This window comes from Leopardus geoffroyi, chromosome D1 (assembly GCF_018350155.1).
Source record: "Leopardus geoffroyi isolate Oge1 chromosome D1, O.geoffroyi_Oge1_pat1.0, whole genome shotgun sequence".
Taxonomy (NCBI): Eukaryota; Metazoa; Chordata; class Mammalia; order Carnivora; family Felidae; genus Leopardus; species Leopardus geoffroyi.
Genome location: NC_059329.1, coordinates 73,350,344 through 73,374,667, shown reverse-complemented (window position 1 = coordinate 73,374,667; position 24,324 = coordinate 73,350,344). Strand labels below are relative to the sequence as shown.

Sequence of the window (24,324 nt, the reverse complement as noted above, 5' to 3'; positions counted from 1 at the left end):
CAGAGCCTGATGTGGGGCTTGAACTCATGGTTGGTGAGATCATGACCTGAGCCAAAGTCGGAGGCTTAACTGGTTGAGCCACCCAGGCGCCCCTCTCTGTATTTTTTTATTTTGAAAATATGGTAGTATCAAATAATATGTAACCTTTTCAAATTGGCTCTTTCAGCATATTGCCTGGAGGTCCATTCAAGTTGGTGTATCAATAGTTTGTTCCTTTTTATTACCAGGTAGTATTCCATAGTACAGATGTACCAACTTTGGTTTTGTTTTGTGTTGTTTTTTATTTTTTATTTATTTATTTTAAATGTTTATTTATTTTTGAGACAGAGAGAGACAGAGCATGAACGGAGGAGGGTCAGAGAGAGAGGAAGACACAGAATCCGAAGCAGGCTCCAGGCTCTGAGCTGTCAGCACAGAGCCCGACGCGGGGCTGGAACTCACAGACCACAAGATCATGATCTGGGCCGAAGTCGGACGCTTAACCGACTAAGCCACCCAGGCCCCCCTTGTGTTATTTTTTAAATATGGAAGACTTTATGAATTTGCAAGCCTCCTTGTGCAGGGACCATGTTAATCTTCTCTGTATTGTTCCCATTTTAGTATATGTGCTGCCGAAGTGAGCACTGTACCACAGTTTTTTAAACCATTCACCTATTATAGAACATTTTGTTTCCAGTTTTTGTCTATTACAAAAACCTGCTCTGACCAATCATGCAGAAGCTTTTACAAGGATATATGCTTCATTTCTCTGAGATAAATGTCCAGGAATAGGATTGCTGGGTCATACTGGTAACCATGTATGGTTACCATGCTGGTTAAGTGATGTTTATTTTTTAAAGAAATTCCCAAATTATTTTCCAGGATGCAGTTTCTCTGCATATTCACTAGCATTTGATATTGTCACTGTTTTTAATTTTAGATTCTAACATAATTTTTTAAATAGTGATGGTTTTATCAAATACATCTTTTGGCATTTATTGAAATAATTTCATGGTATTTCTTATTGGCTTTCTTGATGAATTATATTATTTTATCCTTAAATATACATATATTTTTTTCTCTTCAATGTTGCATTTTACTTTTGGCGGGGGTAGAGAATAGGAGAAGGAAGAAGAGGGGGAAACAGGGTCTCACTGGAATCTCCAAAGTGTATGAGACTGGTAATATAAAGATGGGAGGAGATGGCCAGGCAGATTGGATGGGAGGCCTCAAGATTCTTTTTTCTACTGATTTCTATACTCTAATGAAAATGATATGACATATATGTAAATGCCTAAAACATGGTATTTGGTAAATGTCAGTTGCTTTTCCTAGCAGAGTTCTCCACAGGCTAGGTTGTACCTAGATGTCATCATCCTTCTCCATCCAGGGAAAGAAGCTCACCTAGAAAACGAGGTCACTAAAAGTACAGTAGTTCGGACGATGCATTTGGCTAATGGGCTCAGTGCAGGGTCTCACTGTCACCCCATCCTCCCCACTCCACTCTGCCAGGGATGGGCTGGGAGTAGTTTCCCAAATGGCTTCCCTGGGGCCTTGTCAGCTTTTCCCCAGAAGATTCCAAGTGGAGGGCTGTGGGTTGCAACTCTCCAGTGTATAGTCCTCTCCTTCACTTGTACAGAGAGAAGCAGACACATGTGCTGATTTTGCTGGCTGTCTTCAGGATCTCAACAGCCTTGCTGTGCTCAATATCTCAGAAATCCACATCATTCACAGCTAGGGTTTGGTCTCTTTTCTGAAGTCCTGTTCAGTGTGCATCAAGGTCAGGAATCATCTTGAAAAGAAGTCACCTAGCTGGGAGGCCCTTCCTCTTTGGATGTTAAGTCCCAGCTGAGCTCCAGGGGGCTTTGTCAGTGTGAGGACTGGGGGCAGAAACTGTGTCTCAGCTCATCGCTGTAGTGTGTATGGTGTGCCATCTTCTGAGGGGGAATTCGTGCTGGGGGATTCTCACAGGCATGTAGGAAAACCGCCAGGTAGTCATCATAAAGAATCTGGCTGTCCATCTCCAAAGCCCCATCAGCAGGCCTCAGCCACTTCAAGCTCTGCTCACTGCCAATTCTATGTATATGTTTTAATGGTAAAAATATCAAACAGTTCAAAAAGGGACACAAGGAAAAGTAAGTCTCTTCCCATTGCTATCACTGAAACAATCACCTTTCCTGTTCTTGTGTTTTCATCTAGGGACTATACATATTTGTATTTATATATTAGTTTTATTTAGATAAAGTTGACAGAGTAAGTTTAACAAGTATAACGTGTTGATTTCATACTTAGGTATTGTGAAATGATTACTACAGTAGTATTAGTGAACAGCTCTATCACCTTACATAATTACTTTTTTGTGGTGAGAACATTTAAGATCTAGTCTCTTAGCAACTTTCAACTATATAATACAGAATTGTTAACTATAACCACCATGCTGTATATTAGATCCCCACAACTTAAAACTGGATGTTTGTACCCTTTGATAAACATCTCCCCGTATCCCCCACCCTCTGGCATTTAGCATTCTACTCTCTGTTTCTATGAGTTATGAGTTTATATTCTGCATATAAGTGATATCACACAGTATTTATTTTTCTCTGACTTATTTCACTTAGCATAATGCCCTCAGGGTATATCCTTGTTGTCATAAGTGGCAGGATTTCTTTCTCCTGCATGACTAAATATTATTCTTATTTGTATGAGATATATATATATATATATATATGTATATAATATACATTATTATTTGTAGGAGATATATATATGTATATATACACATATATGTACACATATATACATATGTACACAGACATACTTACATATACGTACACACATATACATATGTATATACATATATATGTATATACATGTGTATATATATGTATATATCTCATATATCACTATATATGAGAATATATATATATTCTCATATAGATATGGATACCCGTATCTATAGATATCTCAAAACTTCTTTATTCACTCATCTATTGATGTGTTTTCTTGTTACTAATTAGTATCCTTTCATTTCAGTTTAAAGGACTCCTTTCAGCATTTCTTATAAGGCAGGTCTTCCTTAGCTTTTGTTTTTCTGGAAAATTCTTTATTTCTTCTTCATTTCTGAAGGATAACTTTGCCAAATAGAGTACTCTTGGTTGGCAGGTTTTTTTCTTTTAGCAGTTTGAATATATCATCTCATTCTCTCTGAGGCTGTGAGGTTTCTGCTGAGATTCTGACTGCCTTATGGGGGAGGTTCCTTGTATGTTATAAGCTTCTTTTCTCTTCCTGCTTTTAAGATTCCTTTTTTAACTTTGATTTTTGACAATTTTATTATAATATGTCTTGGAGAGGATCTCTTTGAGTTCATTTGGTGACCTATGAGCTTCTTGAACTTGGATATCCAAATCTTCCACCAGATTTGGGCAGTTCTTAGCTATTATTTCTTTTCTATTTTTTTTTAAGTTTATTTATTTATTTTGAGAGAGAAAGGGAGCACAAGCACAGGAGAGAGAGAGGGAGAAAGAGAGAATCCCAAGCAGGCTCTGTACTGTCAGTGAAGAGCCCAACTCAGGGCTTGAACTCACGAGCCATGAGATCATGACCTGAGCCAAAATCAAGAGGCAAACACTTAACCAACTGAGCCACCCAGGCGCCCCAGCCATTATTCTTTAAATAACCTTTCTTCTCCCTTCTCACTCTGGAACTCCATAATTCATAAATTATTTCTTTTGATGGTTTGCCATAATTCATGTAGGCTATCTTCACTCCTTTTCATCTTTTTTATTTTGTTCTCCTCTGACTACATAATTTCAAAGTTCCTATCTTCAAACAGATTCTCTCTTCTCAATCCATCCTGCCGTTGATGTGTCTATTGCAGTTTTCATTTCATTCATTGTATTCTCCAGCTCTAGAATTTTTTGTTTGTTTTTTTTTTTTGTGATTTCTATCTCTTTGTTAAACTTCTCATTTTGTTCATGTACTGTTTTCTTGATTTCATCAAATTGCCTTTCCGTGTTTTCCTGTAGCTCATTGAGTTTCCCTAAAACAGGTATTTCAAATTATCTGTTGGGTAAATTGCAGGTCTCCATGTTGGGACTGAAAGATGATTGTGACTAATGATTGAGACTGAAAGACCTCCATGTCGAGACTGGTTACTGAAAGATGATTGTGATCCATGTTTCACATTCCTTGAAGTTTTATATTGCTCTCTCCATCTTTGAAAGAGCACTCACCTCCTCTAGTCTTTAATAGCTGCCTTTCCAATGCATCTAAACTTGTGTTTTTCCTCCAGCTGTACGCTAGAACTTCTTTGCTGGAAACCTGGACTTCTACAATAAGACCCTCTCAGCCATAAGTGATTGTATAAGATGCTGTTTTCCAGGGGCTCCTGGACTGTGGCTGAGAGGGGAGGGAGTTGATTCATGGGCCACTGCAGGGTCCACACTGGGACCAACGTGTGTGTGCCTACTGCCCAATGCAACATGTGGATGAGACTTTTCCCAGGTCCACTGGCCTATGGTGCTGGATCCCACAGCTCCCACAAGAGCACTTTTGTCCATGGATAGATGCTAAATTGTTGTTGGGGGGGGGGCACAAACAAGGGATATCTTATTCAACCATGATGCTCCCTATATATTAATAGTAGTATACCATATACTCAGTTCTGCATCTTGTGTTCCCCTTAATGTCTTGGAGACCATTCCATATCAGTACATAACATCTAGCTCATTCTTTTTAACAGCTGTATAGCATCCCATTGTAAGAGTATAATATAATTTTAAAAAATTTTTTTAACTTTCATTTTATTTTTGAGAGACAGAGAGAGAGAGAGAGACCATGAGCAGAGGAGGGGCAGAGAGAGGGAGACACAGAATCCGAAGCAGGCTCCAGGCTCTGAGCTGTCAGCACAGAGCCTGATGCGGGGCTCAAACCCACAAACCCTGAGATCATGACCGGAGCCAAAGTCGGACACTCAACTGACTGAGCCATCCAGGTGCCCCAAGTATGACATAATTTAATTTATCTATTCTTTTGTATTTAAATTGAGGCATAATTGACACATGACATTGTATTACTTTCATGTATACAACAGAATGATTCAATATCTGTATATGTTGCAAAATACCACCACGATGTCTAGTTAACATCCATCACCACATGAACCTGTTCTTTTTTGATAGACATTTAGGTTGTATCCAGTCTTTTGTAACTATTGACAATGCTGCAGTGAATACTCTGGTACACAGGTCTTTGTGTCTCTGTGTGAGCACTAATGTAAGATAAATTTCTAGCAGTGGAATTGCTAGGTCAAAAGATATATGTATTTAAATTGTAATTGCTGTCGCCAAATTGCCTTCAAAGACAACCATTTTGTAGTCCCACCAACAATGAATACGAATGTCTTTCTCTACAATGCACATTTTTGCCAACCTGATATCTAAAAAAAATACTATCTTGGGGTGCCTGGGTGTCTCAGTTGGTTAAACGTCCAGCTCTTGATTTTGGCTCAGGTCATGATTTCATGGTTTGTGAGACTGAGCCCTGCGTCGGGCTCTGTGCTGTCAGCACAAAGCCTGCTTAGGATTCTCTCTCTCTGACCCTCCCCCACTCATTGTCTCCCCCCCCCCCTCAAATAAGTAAACATTAAAAAAAATAGTATCTCAATTTAATTTTAATCTGCATTTCTCCTATTACGAGATGTTTGAGTATCTTTCATTTGTTTAAAAGACACTTGTATTACTTTTCTGTGAACTGTGTTCATATCTTTTGTCTATTTTGTTATTATCTTAAATTAACATTTAAGAATAAAAACACAACTGGGGTACCTGGGTGACTGAAGTGTCTGACTCTTGACCTTGGCTCAATGATCTTGCATTTTGTGAGTTCGAGTCCTGCATCAGACTCTGCGCTGATGGTGTGGAGTCTGCTTGGGGTTGTGTCTCTCCTTCTCTGCCCCTCACCTGTTTGTGCTCTATCTCAAAATAAATAAATAAACTTAAAAGAAAAGAATAAAAACACAACTCTCTTATTGTCATTTGCTCAAGCACCTCCTCAAAGGCAAGAGGTCCTTTCAGACAGGTGTTTAGTGTTCTCCACAATCACACCAACCCTTTCTTTCTTTCGAGATTTTGAAAAAATTTTATTTAAGCATTTTCTAAATTTTTTTTAACGTTTATTCATTTTTGAGACAGAGAGAGACAGAGCATGAATGGGGGAAGGTCAGAGAGAGAGGGAGACACAGAATCTGAAACAGGCTCCAGGCTCTGAGCTGTCGGCACAGAGCCCCATGCGGGGCTTGAACTCACGGACCGCGAGATCATGACCTGAGCCGAAGTCGGACGCCCAACCGACTGAGCCACCCAGGCGCCCCATATTTAAGCATTTTCTATACTCATCGTAGGGCTCAAACCCATGACCCTGAGGTCAAGAGCCACACATTCCACAGACTGAGACAGCTAGGTGTCCCCCTGCCCCCACCCACCCCCCACTTATAACTCATACCAACCTCCTTCCCCAATACCACTGTTTGTCTCAAGGAAGGGAACCTTTATGGTCTCTTCAACATCCCATACCCTTCCCATGAGCCTGTGTTTGCTCTCCCATCCTTCTCCTCTGGGGTGCTCTCTTCTCAGTCACACCTGAGCAGTCCTTCTGGGCCCAACTGATTTTCACCTGTCTGGGGTGCTTTTCTGAATAACAGTGCCCATACTACCTACAGTTTCCTCTTTCCACTAACTACAGCCTATGCCGCTTGAAGGTTTGGCTTGACATCTCCCAGAGCCCAGCTTCCTTTCTGTTCATGCTCAGCGTACAGGGGTGTCAGTGCAGAAAGGGTTGTATGCACTTTTTCAGCATTTATTGAATGAACACAGGAGCCAGGCACTGTTCCAAGCACTGGGAATATGGCAGTATATGGGACAGAGCAAGGTCCCTCTTATCATGCAGCAGACCTTTTAGTGTGTGTGTGGGGGGGGGGGGAGGGGCTGATATACAACATACAAGGCAATAAACACACACACACATGCATAAGAATATCAATTAAGTGCACACAAGTAATGGGATTGTGAAGGGAGGAGGAGAAGGGTCTCTTTTGGACAAAGGGGTCAGGGGACAGATCCCCCAGGAGCTGAGTTCCCAGCATAGGCCTGACTATGAGAAGGCTGCAGCCATGTAAAGAACTTCCCAGAGCCCCCACTAAAGGCCCGGACTGTAGGGTCTGCTCTTCTAAAGACAGACAGATGCAGCCAAGTCCACAGCGTCTCTTTCTGTCACTTGACAGGAATTAAAGGCAGAAGAAGCCTACAATCCCGGTAACTTCAGGGCTGTGTGTGTGTGTGTGAGGTGTGTGAGGAGAGAACCTGCCCTCTCCTGCTTCATATCCCAGCTGAAAACTTGGGAAAATGAAATCACGCTTGACCTGGCTATTAATAGAGCACCTGCTGGGGGCCAGGGGCCAATTACTCTACACCATAGAAACTTCATAGAATCTACCCAACGATCTCTTGTGGTACTTACTATTGACTTTATTTTACAGAGGAAGGCACACACCGAGGCTCGGAATATGGATGGAACCTGTTTAGGTTTGCATGTTTCAGAAAGAACTCCAGAAGTTCCTGGAGGCACATTTGTCGTGGAAGTCGGGTGGGGCTTACTGGAGCGTTCGGGGTGCACCTAGTTTCCGGAGTTTGCCCGAGGCGCCCCAACAGCGGCCCTCGGCCCCGCCCGGGTCTCGGGGCCTCGGGGCCTCAGGGGCCAAGGGGCGCGCGGCGGGCGCGCCCGGGCCGGCCGGCGGGGGGCGGGGAAGGCGCGGGGACAAAGGCCGCGGCCACCGCGCTCGGGTCGGCCGGTGCGGCGAACTCCCGCGGCCGCGCCGTAACTGGGGACTGCCGGGACGTCGCCGCGCGCCGCGATGGAGCGCCCCGGGTCGCCGCCCGGGCCCGCGCAGGCCGAGCCCGCCGGCCCGCCGCCCGCGCCGCCCCCTCCCCCGCCTCCGCCCCCGCCCCCTCTCCCCCGCCCCGCGGCGGCCGCGGCGGCTCTGCGCTCGGCGAACATGGCGGCGGCGGCGGTCGGGCGGGACACTTTACCTGAGCACTGGTCCTACGGCGTGTGCCGGGACGGCCGCGTCTTCTTCATCAAGTGCGGCGCGGGCAAGCGGGCACGCGGGCACGCGGACGGGGGCGCGGGCCGGGAGGGGTGCGGGGCCGGGAGGGCGCCCCCAGAGCGGCGGCGGCGCTAACAGGTGCACCTCTCTCCCGCAGTGACGAGCTCCGCCGCACGACCTGGCTGCACCCGCGCACCGGGGAGCCCGTCAACTCGGGCCACATGATCCGCTCAGGTAGGCGCGGGGCAGGCGGGGTGGGGGGCGGCACTCGGGGGGCGCGCGCCCGGGCGGCCCAAGTTTGACCTGACTCTTTTTGGCATTTCCTCAGACCTGCCCCGCGGCTGGGAGGAGGGCTTCACGGAGGAGGGCGCCAGCTACTTCATCGAGTGAGTGACCGGGGCGCCGCGCTGGGCTCGCACCTGTGCGGCGGGGCCCGACCGGTTCCCGCCGCGCGCCCCCGCCTCCCGCCTCCCGCCTCCTGCGCGGGTCCCGGGCGAGTTGGCGCGCACAGCGCCGCGGCCGCTCTCTTGTGGGGTTTTGTGTGCTGGAGTTGTGTGGCGGGCACGGGGAGGGGGTCGGTGGGGTCCGTATCTCCGCGCGGGGCCGGCGGGGGCCGCAAACTACCCGCTGGTCCTGTAGTTGGGAGGGATTCGGGCCCGGGTGTGAGGGCCCGGACACGCCTCCCCGCTGGGGTCTCGGGCCGCACGGAGCCGGGAGGTGCCCCACCGGGGTGGGGGGTTGCGCCTGGGGTCCGAGTACTGGGGGCTGGGGAGTGGGGAGTAGAGAGGGAGGAGAGCGGGGAGTAGAGAGGACGCTTTGGTTTCGACCTCGTTCTCTGGGACGGTGGCGGAGAGTCGGAACCTCGGCCCCCTCCCCATCCTGAGCGCGGGCCTGCGGGGGAGGGGTGAGCGTGGGGAGGGAACCCATCAGCCAATAATATTCCTCGAGCACTGTGCGTCTCTGAAAGCCGGCGCTCCACAGGGACAGTCGCTCCTGTCTCCGCTAGTCAAGCGGTAGCTGTTCCGAAAAAGCCCGCGAGCGTTGTGCCACTAGCCAGGTTACCCTAGACCTGGGTCTGTAGAGATGAAATCCGGGGAGCCGTAAGCTAGGGCGCGGTGCAGCCGCGAGCACCAGTGTGGCCCTTACTTTCCCACTCTGGGCCTGTACCTGTGTTGCCCGTTTCTCTGTAACCGTCTGCGTGCTCGCCAGTCAGCTCCATGAGGTCAGGAGCAGCTTTTGATCCTTTGCCCAGTGCCTGGCACAGAGTAGGCACTCGGTAAATCTTTGTTTACTGAATGAATTAACTAGCCAAGGTCTGGACGGTGGTCTGACTCTTACTTTTGGGGGCCTGTGAGTCAGAATTCCTTTCTTCAACTCGGAGCACTGCTAGTCCGTAGCGGAGCAGCATAGTCGAAGCTAAGGTGGTCACAGAAAATCCCGGATCCTCCTATCCTGGTTTGGGCTCTTGCAGGATGTTTGAAATTCTGGTGGATGAGATTCATACAAGTGAACACTGGGACTGGCTGGGGTCCTGCTGTCCTGCCTCACCTCTGTGTTTGAGAGAGAAGTTGAGGAGCTGGCTGGAACCTTAGAACCTCCCAGTTAGTGGGCCTGTGTGGCTCATACTGCATTTTATTGATCTTTATTAGATTTCTCCTTATGTGTTCCTCATTGTTCTAGGCATTGGAAGTGCAGAAATGAATGAGGCAGGCAAGATCTGGATGCTCATGGAGCTTGAAGTCTAGTGGGGAGAGGGAGCAGACAATAAGGAAAAAAAAAACAAAACAAAAAAACAACTCCTCCCCCCCCCCAAACAAGAATAATGTCAGTGGTAACTACTGTGCAGAAAATGAAAATAGCATCATGTGATATCAAGTGACTGGGTGGTATGGTTGGATTGAGAGATCAGTGCTGTTTCTGAATAGGTGACATTTAAGGTAAAGTTTGGATGACAGGAAAGAGCCATCCTTGTGTTGATGAGGTGGCAAAGCATTTCCAGAAGAGAACAGCCAATTCTGTTTTTTTTTTAAATTGTTGTTAACAGTTTATTTGTTTTTGAGAGACAGAGACAGACAGCACGAGCAGGGGAGGGGCAGAGAGAGAGGGAGACACAGAATATGAAGCAGGCTTCAGGCTGTGAGCTGTCAGCACAGAGCCTGATGTGAGGCTTGAACCCACAAACTGTGAGATCATGACCTGAGCTGAAGTTGGACACTTAACCAACTGAGCCACCCAGGCGCCCCATAGAACAGTCAGTTCTATTAAAGTAAGGGGTGTAAAGCTTCAAGTTCAAGTTCGAAGAGTGGAGAGGCTAGTGTGGCTGGAATGTGGTGAACAAAGGAGAAAGTAGCAACAGAAGAGGTTACAGATAGGAAAGAGCTAAATGGTGTAGAGCCAGAGGAAGGGGCTTTAAACTTTATTTTAAGCCCAGCGAGAAATTATTGGAGGGTTTGAAGCAGGGGAGCAATGTGATTTGATTTGCATTTTTCGAAAGACCATTCTACCTGCTGTAGAGTGGACTGTATGTAGGTGGGCAACTGGTAGGGGCAGGATAGTAGTAGCAGGCTGTTGCTGTAGTCCAGGCAAGAGTTAATGATGATTTGAATGAGGGTGTAATACTGGAGAGAAAGAGAAGTAGTCAGATTCAGACTTGATGATTTGGATGCAGTCTGTGAGAGAAAGAGAAAAGTCAAAGATGACTCCCAGAGGCTTAAGTACCTGAGTGGATGGTACTCATGTCATTGAGATGGGAGGGCTGTGGGGAGGAGTGTTTGGAGTGGAGGAGAGCATGAGATCTTGTTTTGACATTTGAGATATGAATATGTCAACTAGTCAGATGCTCAGGAGAGAGAGGATTGAAGAGGTGTATTTAAGTATTATAGCTGGTATTCAAGGCCACAAGATTAATTGAACTCACCTTGAATGAGAGTGTAGACAGAAAAGATGACCTAAGCCTTGGGACATAGCAGCATTTAGAGGTTGGGAAAAAGAGGTGGATCCAGCAAAGGAAACAGAAGCTAGGAGAAAACCCAGTAGAGTGAGTGGGTCACAGAAGCTTAAAGGACAATACTTGACTGGAGTAGGTGGAAGAGAAAACAGGGGTATGGAAGTGGAGTCCATAAGTATAGGTGAATCTTTCAGGCAGTTTGGTTATGAAGTGGGGTTGAGACATTAGCTGAGGATTAGAGGGGTTGTAGGTTTGAGGTGGGGGGGGGGAATCTGTTTTTTTAGTGAGATGATAGAGCATGTTGTGTTTTTCTGGGAATGATCCAGGAGAGGGGGAGAAGTGGATGATGTAGGAAAGAGATGGGACAGTTGCTGGAGCAGTGTTTCTGAGGGGATGAATGGGAAGGGATCCGGAGCTTAAGTCTCACTGGTCCCAGCTGGGAATAGGGCCTTTCACCCATTTTACGGGAGGAAGGACTGTCCATGCCAGAGCCATGCTGGGAGGTTGATAGGTTCAGTGAGGGGAGAGGTAGGTGTTCCTGTCTGATGGTATCTGTCTTTTCCATGAAGTACTAGGCTAAGTCTTGAGTTGGGGGACTTGAGGGCTGGGTAGGACTCAATCAGCCGTTACCACAGCCTCCCAACCTTCATCTCTTCTGCTGACTCTTCTGTGGTAACTCTGTGAAGTTCCCAGTGATTATCCTATAGCAAGTCCTGGCTCCCCACCCCAAGGGTCCTCCCAGGCCTAGGGGAAAGCAGTGTCTGTCTGGTCCCCTACCTTCAAAGGCCAGCCATATGGGAGGCTGGGACACTGTGGCAGCTGACTGTATTTCCTATCTCCTTTTGAGACAACTTCTTGAGAGAGATTTAAGGGCTTGGGAGTAATTGTTTTCCTTTTCCTCACATAAAAAATGCTTTGCTTTAGTCAGTCAGCTTTCTTAGATTTACCATGATCACTTCTGAATGCTCTTTTTTTTTTTTTTTTTTTTTTTTTTTTTGTATCCTTCTCTAATATGGCTCAGTGAGAGGGAGCATTGGAACAGCTGGGTTCCCTCCCCCCCCCCCCCCCAAAGATCCTTGGTCTGGAAAGTTGTGTGAGGTTTTCAGGATCCATCAGTTGCTCCTGATATTTAGCAGATGTTTGATACCCTCCAGAGTACATTGTTTCTTCTTTTTAAAAATCGTTTCTTTAATCCAGGTTCTTTAGCCCTGCTGTACATGAGAAAATCCAGAGTATTTTATTTTAAAGTAATCTCTACCCAATGTGGGGCTCGAACTCAGGACCCTGAGATTCAGAGCCTCATGCTTTACCAACTGAGCCAGTCAGGCACCCCCACAGTACATTTCTTATTTTTTTAAAAAAAATGTAATGTTTATTATTCATTTTTGAGAGAGAGAGAGTAGGAGAGAGGGAAACACAGAATCCAAAACAGCCTCCAGGCTCCGAACTGTCAGCATAGAGTCCGACACGGGGCTCGAGCCCATGAGCCGTGAGATCATGATCTGAGCCAAAGTCAGATGCTTAACTGACTGAGCCACCCAGGTGCCCCCACAGAACATTTCTTAAGCCATAAAAACTTGAGCTAAGGCAGGTACATTTTGGTTTTGGTTTCTGCACTTTGGGTTCACTTTTGGATTAGAGGCAAAACATAAGAGGAATCTACTCCTGGTTCCCCCAGTTCTAGACTTGGTGATGCTACTATCCTTTTTAAGAAGGCTTCTTGTTCTCTAAAACTTTTCTACTTTCCCATGAGTCTCTCATCCAGGTAGCAAGATATAATATTAATGGAGATAATAGTGTCATTAACAGCAACAGCAACAATAGTAGTAGCAATTATGTAATAGCCTCTTCTTTTCAAGTCTGAAAAATTCCAAGAACTGTTTTATAACTATTATGTGATTAAATTTCACAACAATTTGTTGAGGTAGGAGCTGTTACTAGTCCCAGTTTACTGATGTGGAAACTCATAGTAATCTTGGCATTCCAAAAGCAAAGGGCAGGTGGTTTTTTTCTGGTACCTTTTCTTACTTGATGCCTGTAGCAGCAGAAGAACAGAGATTATCCTGTTCTTCAGATGATGAAACTCAGGTCCATGAGGGTTCAGTGATTTGGCTGGAGTGCTTAGACCTGGGACCAAAAGTAGGTCTTCAGTCTCTACTATGGTAACCACAGCAGTGGTGGTAGCTCTGACCCCAGGTCACAGGTGAGAGCCACCACTGATACTTGAAGGAGCCTGTGCCAGGTGCCATTGCTGTAAGTCAGGCTGTTCAAGGCTCACAGGGCCAGAGTTCTTCTTTGCTTTTGCTGAGGATTGAGGCACCTGAGAAAGGCAGCAGCTCTTGGTTTCCTGAGCTGATTGGTAGTGGTGCAAGTGTCTGATTAGTAAGCAATGGAAGACATTAATTATTAATTAGTAAAAGCAGTTTGGCAGGCACAGCCTTTTCAAACGTGAGACCGCAGAGAGTAAAGTTCTAGAACAGGCCTTGAATGCAAGAATGTTACACTGGGCTGGTCTTTGGGGGTTTTGTGGCACCCCGTGGGTTGGCTTCTCCTTACAGCAGTCTTTGAATAGGTCCTGAGTTGATAAAGAGAATGAATGGCAGAGAGGAGGGGTCTTGGCGACCCTGCCTGTGCCAAGATTGCTCCTTGAAGGCTGGTATCCTGTTCTGCATCTCTGAGACTTTGGTACCAAGCCCAGCTCTGGGCTCTGAGTAGGCACTTGGTATTTATTGAAGCAGTAATGTTTTGAGGGACTCAGTGAGTTTAGTAAATATTCCAGGTCTTGCAAAACTCCTTGTTGGGGAAGAGATCAGGGGTTTGGGGGGGACTGGGCAAGGGAAAAGATGCGAAGCAGCCCAGAAATATGCCTGTTACATCTGGTGCCTGGATCCCAGGCTTCTCGGATGTAGATGCTTGTTGTCAAGAACAGTGCTTGTAGGATCTGGCCTCCTCTGGCTTCGTCACCTCTAACCTCATGCTCTGCATCTGGAGAGTGGGGTATCTGTTGGTGTTCCCTTGTTGGTTGTCTCTCTCCCTGGTTGCCAGGCCCTGGTGTCCTCTTCTAGCTTTAGGTTCCTCAGTTTTAGTTTTGGAGCTTTGCAGGGCCAGCCTATGTAGGTGCCATTCTCCTTGTGGGTGCCCATCCCCAAGCGAGACCGGTGAGGCTAATGGGAAAAACATTTCTGAGGCTTGAAGCAAGACCGACTTTCCCCTCCCCAGCCCTTTGGACTGCAGCAGGTCCTGGCTGCATGATTTGCAGGACTCCGTGCAAAATGAAAGTGCAGGGCCACTTGTTCAAAAAGCCAGAAAAAGGTGCCTTTAAATGTATTAAAGTATAAAACTTTTTCCTTTCTTCTGTAGTTTTCCCCTCAACTTGTCATGGTGTTTTTTTATTGGCTATTCAATGTCATACTAAGTAAAAACAAATAATAAAAATTTAAATTATTAGCATGACTCTCAGGTTTATCTCTATATTGTGGAATACCATGTTTTGAATGCAAATATGAGGGTAATGACCTTGTATACTGAGCCACCACCACCATGCCCACTCTGACCCACCACAGGGCAAGAGTGCTGGTGGTCAGGCTCTCCTGGACAGGAATGAGGAGCAGGACGGCTGGGTGGGGCTTGGGGCTCTAGGTGGCTGGGAATTAAGAACATGTCCCAGGGAGGCAGGGAGTGGGGATCAGGCCTGAGCCAAGGCCTTAAGCTAAACTCCTTCAGAAGAGTTATTCTTTTTTTTTTTTTTTTTTTTTAATTTTTTTTTTTTTCAACGTTTATTTATTTTTGGGACAGAGAGAGACAGAGCATGAACGGGGGAGGGAGGGGCAGAGAGAGAGGGAGACACAGAATCGGAAACAGGCTCCAGGCTCTGAGCCATCAGCCCAGAGCCCGACGCGGGGCTCGAACTCACGGACTGCGAGATTGTGACCTGGCTGAAGTCGGACGCTTAACCGACTGCGCCACCCAGGCGCCCCAAGAGTTATTCTTCTAGAGATAATGCTAAATATCTAGAGTGTGTTTTTGTATTCGGCAAACCCATTTTCTCTGAAATTTAAAAAAAATTAATGTTTATTTTTGAGAGAGAGAGAGCGAGCATGAGCAGGGAAGGACAGCAAGAGAGGGAGACACAGATTCCGAAGTAGGCTCCAGGCTCCGAGCTGTCAGCACAGAGCCTGATGGTTCGAATTCACAAACCGTGAAATCATGACCTGAGCTGAAGTTGAGACACTTAACCTTAACCGACTGAGCCACCCAGCCGCCCCTTCTCTGAAAGTTAGAGAGGAGTTGGGGAATGAAGGCTGAACCAGGGATGACAGAATATCAGCCCACCCTCAGTGGGCTGTAAGGCACCAAGTATAGAAGGCCCTTTGGAAAAGTCTGTGAATACTGGAAGGGCCAGGCAGCTGCCCTCTTGAGATTTAATTATGCCATCACGCAAGGGACAGTTTTCAAGGCCCCTCTGGGAAGAAGTCTATCTCGTCTGCCACATTTTTCTCCCCAGACAAATGTTGGACTTCATGTTAGTAAAATTTGTCTTATACAGTGCCAACCTGTTGGTTCATGTATATGCCATCTTTCTCATTTGTCATTTTTCTCATCGCTGGGAACAGTAGTCCCAGAAACTTTATTTCAAACCAGAAAGCAACAATCGTGTAAAGAATTTCTGTGAAACTGCAGCATACATCTACTTAAACTGGAAATTCTGAAGCCTCTTGTTGAAAGTTAAGAAAAGGCTCTCCCAGCTTGGCAAGTTTTGGCATAACCCCACACTTCACGTTTCGTTTCCTGGTTATTTTATCAAGAGTGAAAACTGGCGCAGGGATTGAAACGTTAGGTCCTGTGTATAAGGAACAACGGTGGTGTTGTGCAGAAAGCAGAAGGAAGGATTAAGAGCTGTGATTTGTATCACGCTCTCAAAACCATCCCAGAAAAGATCTGGGAAAACCTCTTTAAGAAAAACAGTTGCAAGTTGCTTCTTTATTAAGGCTCTTTACCCTTGGGAGGGATGTGTTTCAGAGAAAGGACAGGGATGGATGGTGGGAGAGGTGCTACTCCGGATTTACAGTGCTGTGTGTGTGAAGAGGGTGGGTGTAGGTTTCAGGTGCATTGATGTAACTTTGTCCATTCTCTCGATATTTATGGGAGTAAACTGTGGGCTTCTTAAAATAGGGCTTCAGAAAAAGGAGCCTCTTTGAGAAAGCACATAACAATGTGGATTATTTTGTGATTTAATGAGGTGTTGGCTCCCGTTTTCCTGTCTCTTCAGAAGAGAGCATGGGTTTGAATCTCTCTGCTCAGTAAACTGGCATGGTGTCTTGCATAAATATTGGCAGAGGGAGAAACGTGGAGGAATATGGTTTTATTTGCCTGTTGTTTTTAAGTGGCTGTCAAAACATTTGTTTCAATTTTCTGAAACGAGAAGTGTTTTGGGTTAATGTTTCATTGTTTACAGAGTGCTTCATGAATGTTATCTGGTTAGAGGCTTACAATTATTGCATTTTTTTCGTGCAGAAAAGTGGGCTCAGAGGGGTAAAATGACTTTCTAAAGCTGCATGCTGTGTTAGGTCAGCCTTTTCAGGGTTCAGAGAACAGGTGGACAATTCGTTGTCTCAGACAAGGGCTTCTCAGATTTTTCAACCACAGACAAATGACAGAAGAGGATGAAGGCCAACTTGCCTGGGAGATTGGATGGTAGTAAACGTCCTCAAAATGTGGGTACTATCCAAAACTCCATGTAGACTTTACCCACAATTTAACGTACTATAAAATTCCTTCCTGTATTTTCTGTTAAGATCAAGATGCATCATGTTTGTCGTATGGCTTTGTGGTTTCCTAAACAGAAACATATACTCTTGGGTACACCAATTCCCCTGTTCAGTCTTAAGGGACAGGGAAGTGTAGGGAGACTGCTCATTGGCCTTCCAGTCTCTCTAAGTGATGCGTCTCTGAAGAGGAATGTACAGGCCCCAAAGAAGACAACATCAGCAGCTGTTGTGATCTCAGGTCATCTTTTGCCTGAACTGAGTTGTGCCAGACCACCCCTCTGTCTCCCATCTAGCCTACTCCTGGTCACCTGGATGCTGGCCAGGTTTTTCTGGAAGCCAAAGCATAGCACAACTTAATCATGAAGAAAAATGTATAGGGGTTGTATATGTGGTGGGAGTGTGTTTAAAGAGGCAGTGGGTACGTGCATGGGCACGTGCATGGGCTCCAGATTCCCGGATTCTAATTCCAATCCCACCAGTTACAGCTCCCTGTCCTTGGTAAGTTACCTACTCCTTTCAAGCCTTTTCTCCTCACCAATGAAATAGGGATAAATGTGGGGATTGCGTGAATTAATTGATGTAAAAGGTTTTGCAAGTGCCTGGCACCTAGTAAATGCCCAATAAATGTGAGCCCCTCTTTGTACATGTACACAGCTATGAGGTAGGGTAGAAATGTGCATTCTAAGTACTAATTACATTCAGCTGCTGATGGAGAAATCTGGTGTCCTCAAACTGGGGTTGCCTGGGTCAGGATCATGCAAACTATAGGACTCAACTCAGAACTTGGACTAATAAAAACTGCATAACCATTATGGTTATTAAAAGGTTGTCTTCATTTTTGGGAAATACTGAAGTATTTGCTCTTAAGTGGCTGAGAAAAAACTGTGTGTGTGTGTGTTGAGGGGAGTGGATGATAGAACAAATGGCACAACATGTTAACAATGGGTGAGACTGGGTGAGGGGTATGTGGAGGTTCCTTGTGCTATTCTTGCAACTCTAAGTTTAAAATGATTTCCAAATTCAAAGTTAGTTAAAAACAACAACACTACGTAACCTTGACCATCAGGGCTATGCAGTCCCAAGGCCACAGGTACCTTGTCCAGGCTGCAGGGACCTGGGAACCAAGAGCCCAGGGTAATGAGGTGTGAAAATGCTCCTGGGTTGGCTGTTTCCTGGGCATTTAGAAGGCTGCACAGATGTCTGCTCCTTAATCTGGGTGGCCACCTGGCTATCGGCTCTGACTGCTGAAAGACAGACTTATTGTCTGATGCTGCCTGGCCCACAGATGTCAACAGTAATAATCTTCATGGTGCTTTATAGTTGAAAAATATATACATTCCTTTTAGAAGCAGTTATTTTTATTATCCTCATTTTACAGATCAAGTAGTGGAGACTGGGGGAGGGACAGGAGTTCAAAGATCTTCCTGATGCCAGAGCATCAGTAGGGGAGCTGGTACTTGAACCAGAGTCATCTTGGCTCCAAGTTTGTGTGCTGTTTCTACCATGGTGTCTTCTGACCCCCATAGCCACTCGCTCTGTACTGAATCCTCCCGCAGAGTTATCCCCCCCAAATTGGTCATCTGTACCTTCCCCGATAACCCAGAGGCAGAATTCCTCTTGGGCCTCCTTCAGAAAGTCCCCTGCAGAGCAGATGAGTGATCAGTGGGTTGGATGGTCCCAAGGCAGGGCCAGTGGGCAGGTCCCTTAGTGCTCTGGGAGAGCAGACTCTTACGCCCCACCCTCCCCAGATGTCAGCTGACCACAGCTTAGGGGCTGATGAGCCTCTTAAGCCTGCTTAGAGCCAGGCTGTCTCTTTCAGGTTCTGCCAGAAGAGTGTTTCCAGCGTCACAGTCAGCGTTCTCAGGGTTTCTCAGGGGCTTTTTCTGCCAAGGCAGAGCCCTCACTCTCTTGAGGTCTGACAGCTTGGAGTTAGCATGCAGTCTCTTCCAGGGCTGCTGGCTGCCTCTTGTGCTTCCCTGGAACAGTCTGCAGTGCAGGTGGGGTGCAGTGTGCTCGGGGATAGAGGGGACAGAGGGCCTTTCAAGGCCTCTACCCAGGTACCTGGCTGCACAGCCTCCGGCATTCTCTCCCTGTGGGTGAAGGGGGAGGTGAGACAGTCTCCTTCCTAGCAGCAGTGGAGCCAGAGCAATGTTGTACATCAATGCAGTAACCTTTGCAATAATCATATCCTCTTCAGTTGCAAACTGAGTTGTCTGTGCATGTCCACAGATGGAACCCATGGGCCACCTTGAGGAGTGGTGAGCACCTTACTAGAGGAGCAGTTTAATCAGACTCGATGGCTTTTGGTCCAGGATTCATCAGTTGAGTCACCAGACTCTGATGAGCCATCTCCTGTTTGCCAGTCTCCACACTGGGTGCTGTGGAGAAAAATAGATGTCATCTTTGCCCTCCAGGAGTGCCCAGTCCAGGAGCGGGGGAGGGACCTTGGACAATTTCAGTATGGGTGACTGGGGCTGGGGTCAGGGAAGGGCCCTGGGAAGATTCAAAGGTTGAGTATGAGGAAGTCCAGGTAGCAGTGGGCAGTCCAAGGCAAGAGAGGCCAGTGGAAGAAATTGGAAAGAGCTAGGGGGTGGGAGTGAAGGTGACGTATGTGTGTGTCTGTCTGCATCTTGAAGAGCCTGGTGCTAAGTTGAGGCATAGGGACTGGTCCTAGATAACACCCTTCACTAGTAGCTTGGCTTCAGCAGAGTGGAGTAATTGGAGATATTGTCCTAGGGGTTCCCCCAAATCCTGTTGCCATGTCAGGGGTTATCCAACATGAATTCTGGAGTCTGCATACCAGGGTTGAAATCTTGCCTCTGCTGCCAGCTTGGACAGATCACTTAAACCTCTCTGTGTCTTCAGATGTTTCTTCATCTATAGAATGGGATACAGCTGTACTGTTGACTTAGTGCCTGGCAAGCCACATGTGCTGTGTAAGAATTAACTATTATTCTTACTCCTAGAAAGGAAGCCCCTTCCCGTGGTGAAGTGTGACACAGTCAGCAGAGGAACTATAACTTGTTCTCTTTGGAGAAATTTCCTAAGATCAGGCTAGCAGGAGGGAGAATTGTATTTCCTTGTTGAAACTTGTCTTTGAAAGGAAGCTGGGCACTAAATGGTGCTAAATATCAAAGAAATGATTCTTCATCTTTGAAGCCCTGTGTGGCTGTGTCCAACCAGAGAGAAAATGAATAGGTTTCTTGTACTTATGATCAGCACATTTTCCAAATGGCAGTTTTGATATACTACCCTTTCATCCCCCACCCCCACCCCCTGGTGAGAGGGTTCCCAGATGTTAGTATTTCTGTTTGCATTGCCTGATAGGGCATCTAGCTCTTTTTTTTTTTTTGAGGTAATAACCCTGGTTCTCTACTAGAGCATTTGATGAAGGAGTAGTGAGGGTAGACAGGAAGTAGAAACTGTTCCAGAATGCTGAGTCAGAACTTTGGGGTGGGGGGACTGGGAATCAGCATCATTACAATTTCCATGGGGATTCTATGGACACTGAAAATGAAAACGCCTCAGAGCTTCAGCTTCCCCACAATGATGATATTGTACAATAATGATAATGCTGCTTTCCTTAGCATGATTGAGAATTTATTGAGAATCTAATGTGATGGCCTGTCTGCAGCTCTTGCAGCACATGGTAGGTGCTCAGGTTGTGAGCCCTTTCATTTACTGGAGGCCCTCTGTTGGAACTGATTGGATGAAGCTGGGGGAAGGACCTTGAGAAGGTGTCGGTAGGTACTGCTGTCTGTTAGTGCCCACGCTCTTGCCCAGAGTAGGTCCCTGGCCCCTGGTGGGCCTCTGGTTTCCTCCATGGAGGTTGGGAATGTGCTGCTCTTCCTCTCTGCCCAGACGATGCTGGTGGTCCTAGAGGTAGGAGGTAGGGCTGGTCTTGCGGGTGACCACTGAGTGGTGACTACATCTGCTTGGGGTGAGGGTGGGTTGGCATATCCACATCTCAGAACCCCGTGACCACTTAGAGATCCTTCTGAGGGCAGAGGAAGGCCTGGAGTAAGGGGTGAGTTGTTCTGAGTGATTGACATTGAAAGCCAGAGCAGGCAAGCAGGCTGCAATTAAGTTGAGAAATGGGAATGCTGCTTTGGGTGGGAGAACAAATGTGTCCCAGCAGACAGTAGCGATGATGAGGAAGTTGTAGGGGTGTCTGGTGTTGCAGTCTTCCCTGAGCTGGTCTTGGGGGAGATGGAGTAGGGGCAAGATTGTGACTCAGTGTCATGAATAGCTTGCCGGCTCTTTGGGAACAGCGTCAGGCACAGAGCCAACACTCGACCAAATTGGTGTGGGTTGGTTGATCTGACATTTGGCATGACCTTCTTGACACTGGCATACATACAAAGGAGAGAGGGTTGATTGGAGCTGGGAGTAAATTGGGGTTGGAAATGGACCACAAAATCTGTGATCACGGTCCCTGGGAGGGGAAAAGGTTTCCTTCCCTGCCCATGAAATTGTTCAGAGACATTTTTTTTTCTCAACACAATTTGACCTGAGGATTAAAAAAAAATAGATGACTGCTGTGAAGCTAAATATCTATAATCACTGCACCCATTAACGCATTTCTAAATGGAATTGGTGGTACCTGAAATTACATCCATTTACCGAAGCTTTGAATAATTACATTTTTTTAAGCCCTGGTGTGTGGGCAGGAGCTGGAGTGCACTCAGTCGGCTTCTCTTAGCCCTCCTCACCTGAAAACATGTAGACGTGTTTGTGTGTTTGGCACCAGATGGTTTACAAAACTCAGAGGGGATATTAATTCTTTGGGGGAGAGGAAAGTAATTGGCTTCCTATTCTGTGAATAGATAGATATTTAAATTAGAATCCAAAGCACACTTTTTATTTCAAAAGCTCCATGTGTCTTAGGAGCCTAGTGATTTAAGATGTAATAACTGTGTTGTGCAATGATCTCGCTGGGCCTTTCAAGGCTGCTCCTTGGGGCTAGGAGGACTGATTGGTGCTGATTGCCTTCTTGAGTCCATGGAAAGGTTTGAGCATTTGGTTTTTCTTTAAGGTCTATGTTAGATTTGGCTTGGTCTGGGGGTTCAGTAAGCTGAGTGCTAGGACAGAGGGACTGTCACACTGAGAAGCCAGTTGCTTTTGTTGAGTCCTTATTTGCTTATTTTACAAATGTTTAGTTTTTACCACATGCATTGTTTTAAGGGCTTAACAGACATGGGCTCATTTAATTCTATCAACCCTATGAGGTAGGTATTATCTTATCTGATCCTCATTTTACTCATGAGGAATATGAGGTTCAGGCAGGTTAGGGAATACACAACACAGGCGTTAGGCGGCAGGGCAGGCATCATTCCCTGCTGTCCTTAATTGGGAGTCCTGATGATCCCTCTGAGCCCCGCTTGGCCTTTTTCTATCATGCTCCATGATGGGCTGTGCTGAGGTAGGTAAGGGAAATACAGGGTTGAAGTTGAGCACATAGGCTTGGCAATCCAACTTTGTGGATGTGGAACTCAGGCAAGTTAACCTCTACACAAAATGGAACAAATGCTGGTATCTGCCCTGTAGGTCTTTTGTAGTGGTTAAATGAGAATAACTCAGATAGCCCCTGACTTATACTGATTCAACTTGTGATTTTTTGACATTACCGTGGTGGGAAAGTGATACGCATTCCATAGACACCATACTTTGAATTTTGAGTTTTGATCTTTTCCCCGGGCTAGCAATAGGCATTGCAACACTCTCTGGTGATGCTGGGCAGCTCCTAGTCAGCCACGAGATCATGAGGATAAACAACTGATAGACTTACAACCATTCTGTACTCATAGATCCATTTGTGTGTGTGTGTGTGTGTGTGTGTGTGTGTGTGTGTGTGTTTTACTTTTGACATAGTATTCAATACATTACATGAGATATTCAGCACTTTGTTATAAAATAGGCTTTATTATAAAATAGGTGTCAGATGATTTTGCCCAACTGTAGGCTAACATAAGTGTTGTGAGTACGTTCAAGTTAGGCTAGGCTAAGCTATGGCTTTAGATATGTTAGATGTATTAAATGCATTTTTGACTTCGATATTTTCAATGTATGAGTTTATCAGGACAAAGCTCCATTGTAGGTTGAGTAAGTATGGACATGTTAAATACTCAATTCCCAGAGCATAATATAGTTCAGTAAATTTTAGCAAGTATTTCCATGAACACTTTCCTCTGCAATGGCTTTTCTCTGCAATGGCTGACTGGTCCAAGCATATTTGGGTAATTCCTTGACTTACATCCCACAGAGACTTCTACAGAAGGTAGTTGTGTACTGACCAACTTAGATTCTCGGTTACAGGCATTTTCTATAGAGGGCATTGAACATCCTGATGCAGTACAAAAAATTTTTTTTTAATGTTTATTTATTTTTTTTTTAATTTTTTTTTCAACGTTTATTTATTTTTGGGACAGAGAGAGACAGAGCATGAACGGGGGAGGGGCAGAGAGAGAGGGAGACACAGAATCGGAAACAGGCTCCAGGCTCTGAGCCATCAGCCCAGAGCCTGACGCGGGGCTCGAACTTACGGACCGCGAGATCGTGACCTGGCTGAAGTCGGACGCTTAACCGACTGCGCCACCCAGGCGCCCCTTTAATGTTTATTTTAGAGAGAGAGAAAGAGAGCGAGTGAGCATGAACGGAGCAGGGGCAGAGAGAGAGGGAGACCCAGAATCTGAATCAGGCTCCAGGTTCTGAGCTGTCAGCACGGAGCCCTATTTGGGGCTCGAACTTTTATGAGCCATGAGATCATGACCTGAGCCGAAGTTGGTTGCTTAACCGACTAAGCCACCTAGGTCCCCCCGATGCATTTTTTTAATGTTTATTTTATTTTATTTTTTTAATTTTTTTTTTTCAACGTTTATTTATTTTTGGGACAGAGAGAGACAGAGCATGAACGGGGGTGGGGCAGAGAGAGAGGGAGACACAGAATCTGAAACAGGCTCCAGGCTCTGAGCCATCAGCCCAGAGCCTGACGCGGGGCTCGAACTCACGGACCGCAAGATCGTGACCTGGCTGAAGTCGGACGCTTAACCGACTGCGCCACCCAGGCGCCCCAATGTTTATTTTATTTTTAAGAGAGAGAAAGAGGTAGTGGGGGAGGGGCAGAGAGAGGGAGACAGAGGATCTGAAGTGGGTTTTGCGCTGACAGTAGAGAGCCCATTGTGGACCTCGAACTCACCATGAAATCATGACCTGAGGCGAAGTCGGATGCTTAACCAGCTGAGCCACCCAGATGCCCCCCTGATATATGCATTTTGGTGAGGGTTAAAAAATGTCCACCTCTACTTGCTGTTTTTAACCACAGCTGTATCCTAGTTATGACCTTGACTGTTCCGGCTGATGGTTTAGGCAATTTGGATATAGTTGAGCAAAGATTGTGTCAGACCCAAGCTCTGACTTGCTTCTCCTGGGCAAGGGGAGAAATAGCTCTGGTGATAATGGGAAAATGGAGAGGGGAGTCTGGATTCAGTTTAACGTTTGTGTATCCATTTTTGCCTTGTACTGGCACCATA

At 46.2% G+C, this 24,324-nt stretch overlaps 1 protein-coding gene and 2 non-coding genes across 15 annotated transcripts in view; 1 reads left to right on the top strand and 2 right to left on the bottom strand.

The window, feature by feature from the left end:
* Positions 1 to 518: 518 nt before the first annotated feature.
* On the bottom strand, positions 519 to 624 carry LOC123602764. The gene has a single exon (XR_006714542.1). It is a non-coding gene; the product is annotated as a U6 spliceosomal RNA (small nuclear RNA).
* A 7,355-nt stretch (positions 625 to 7,979) lies between these two features.
* Positions 7,980 to 24,324, top strand: part of PLEKHA7 (pleckstrin homology domain containing A7) — a 221,099-nt gene continuing 204,754 nt past the window's right edge. For all 13 annotated transcript variants that reach the window (XR_006714108.1, XM_045484647.1, XM_045484645.1 and 10 more), the window contains exons 1-3: positions 7,980 to 8,115; positions 8,238 to 8,314; positions 8,409 to 8,466. Coding sequence is in view for 12 of the 13 variants with exons in the window: in XM_045484647.1 (XP_045340603.1) it covers positions 8,030 to 8,115; positions 8,238 to 8,314; positions 8,409 to 8,466 (221 nt within the window). In the remaining variant the exon portion in view is untranslated. The remainder of the gene's footprint in view (positions 8,116 to 8,237; positions 8,315 to 8,408; positions 8,467 to 24,324) is intronic.
* TRNAQ-CUG lies at positions 12,283 to 12,355 on the bottom strand. Its single transcript has one exon. It is a non-coding gene; the product is annotated as a tRNA-Gln (tRNA).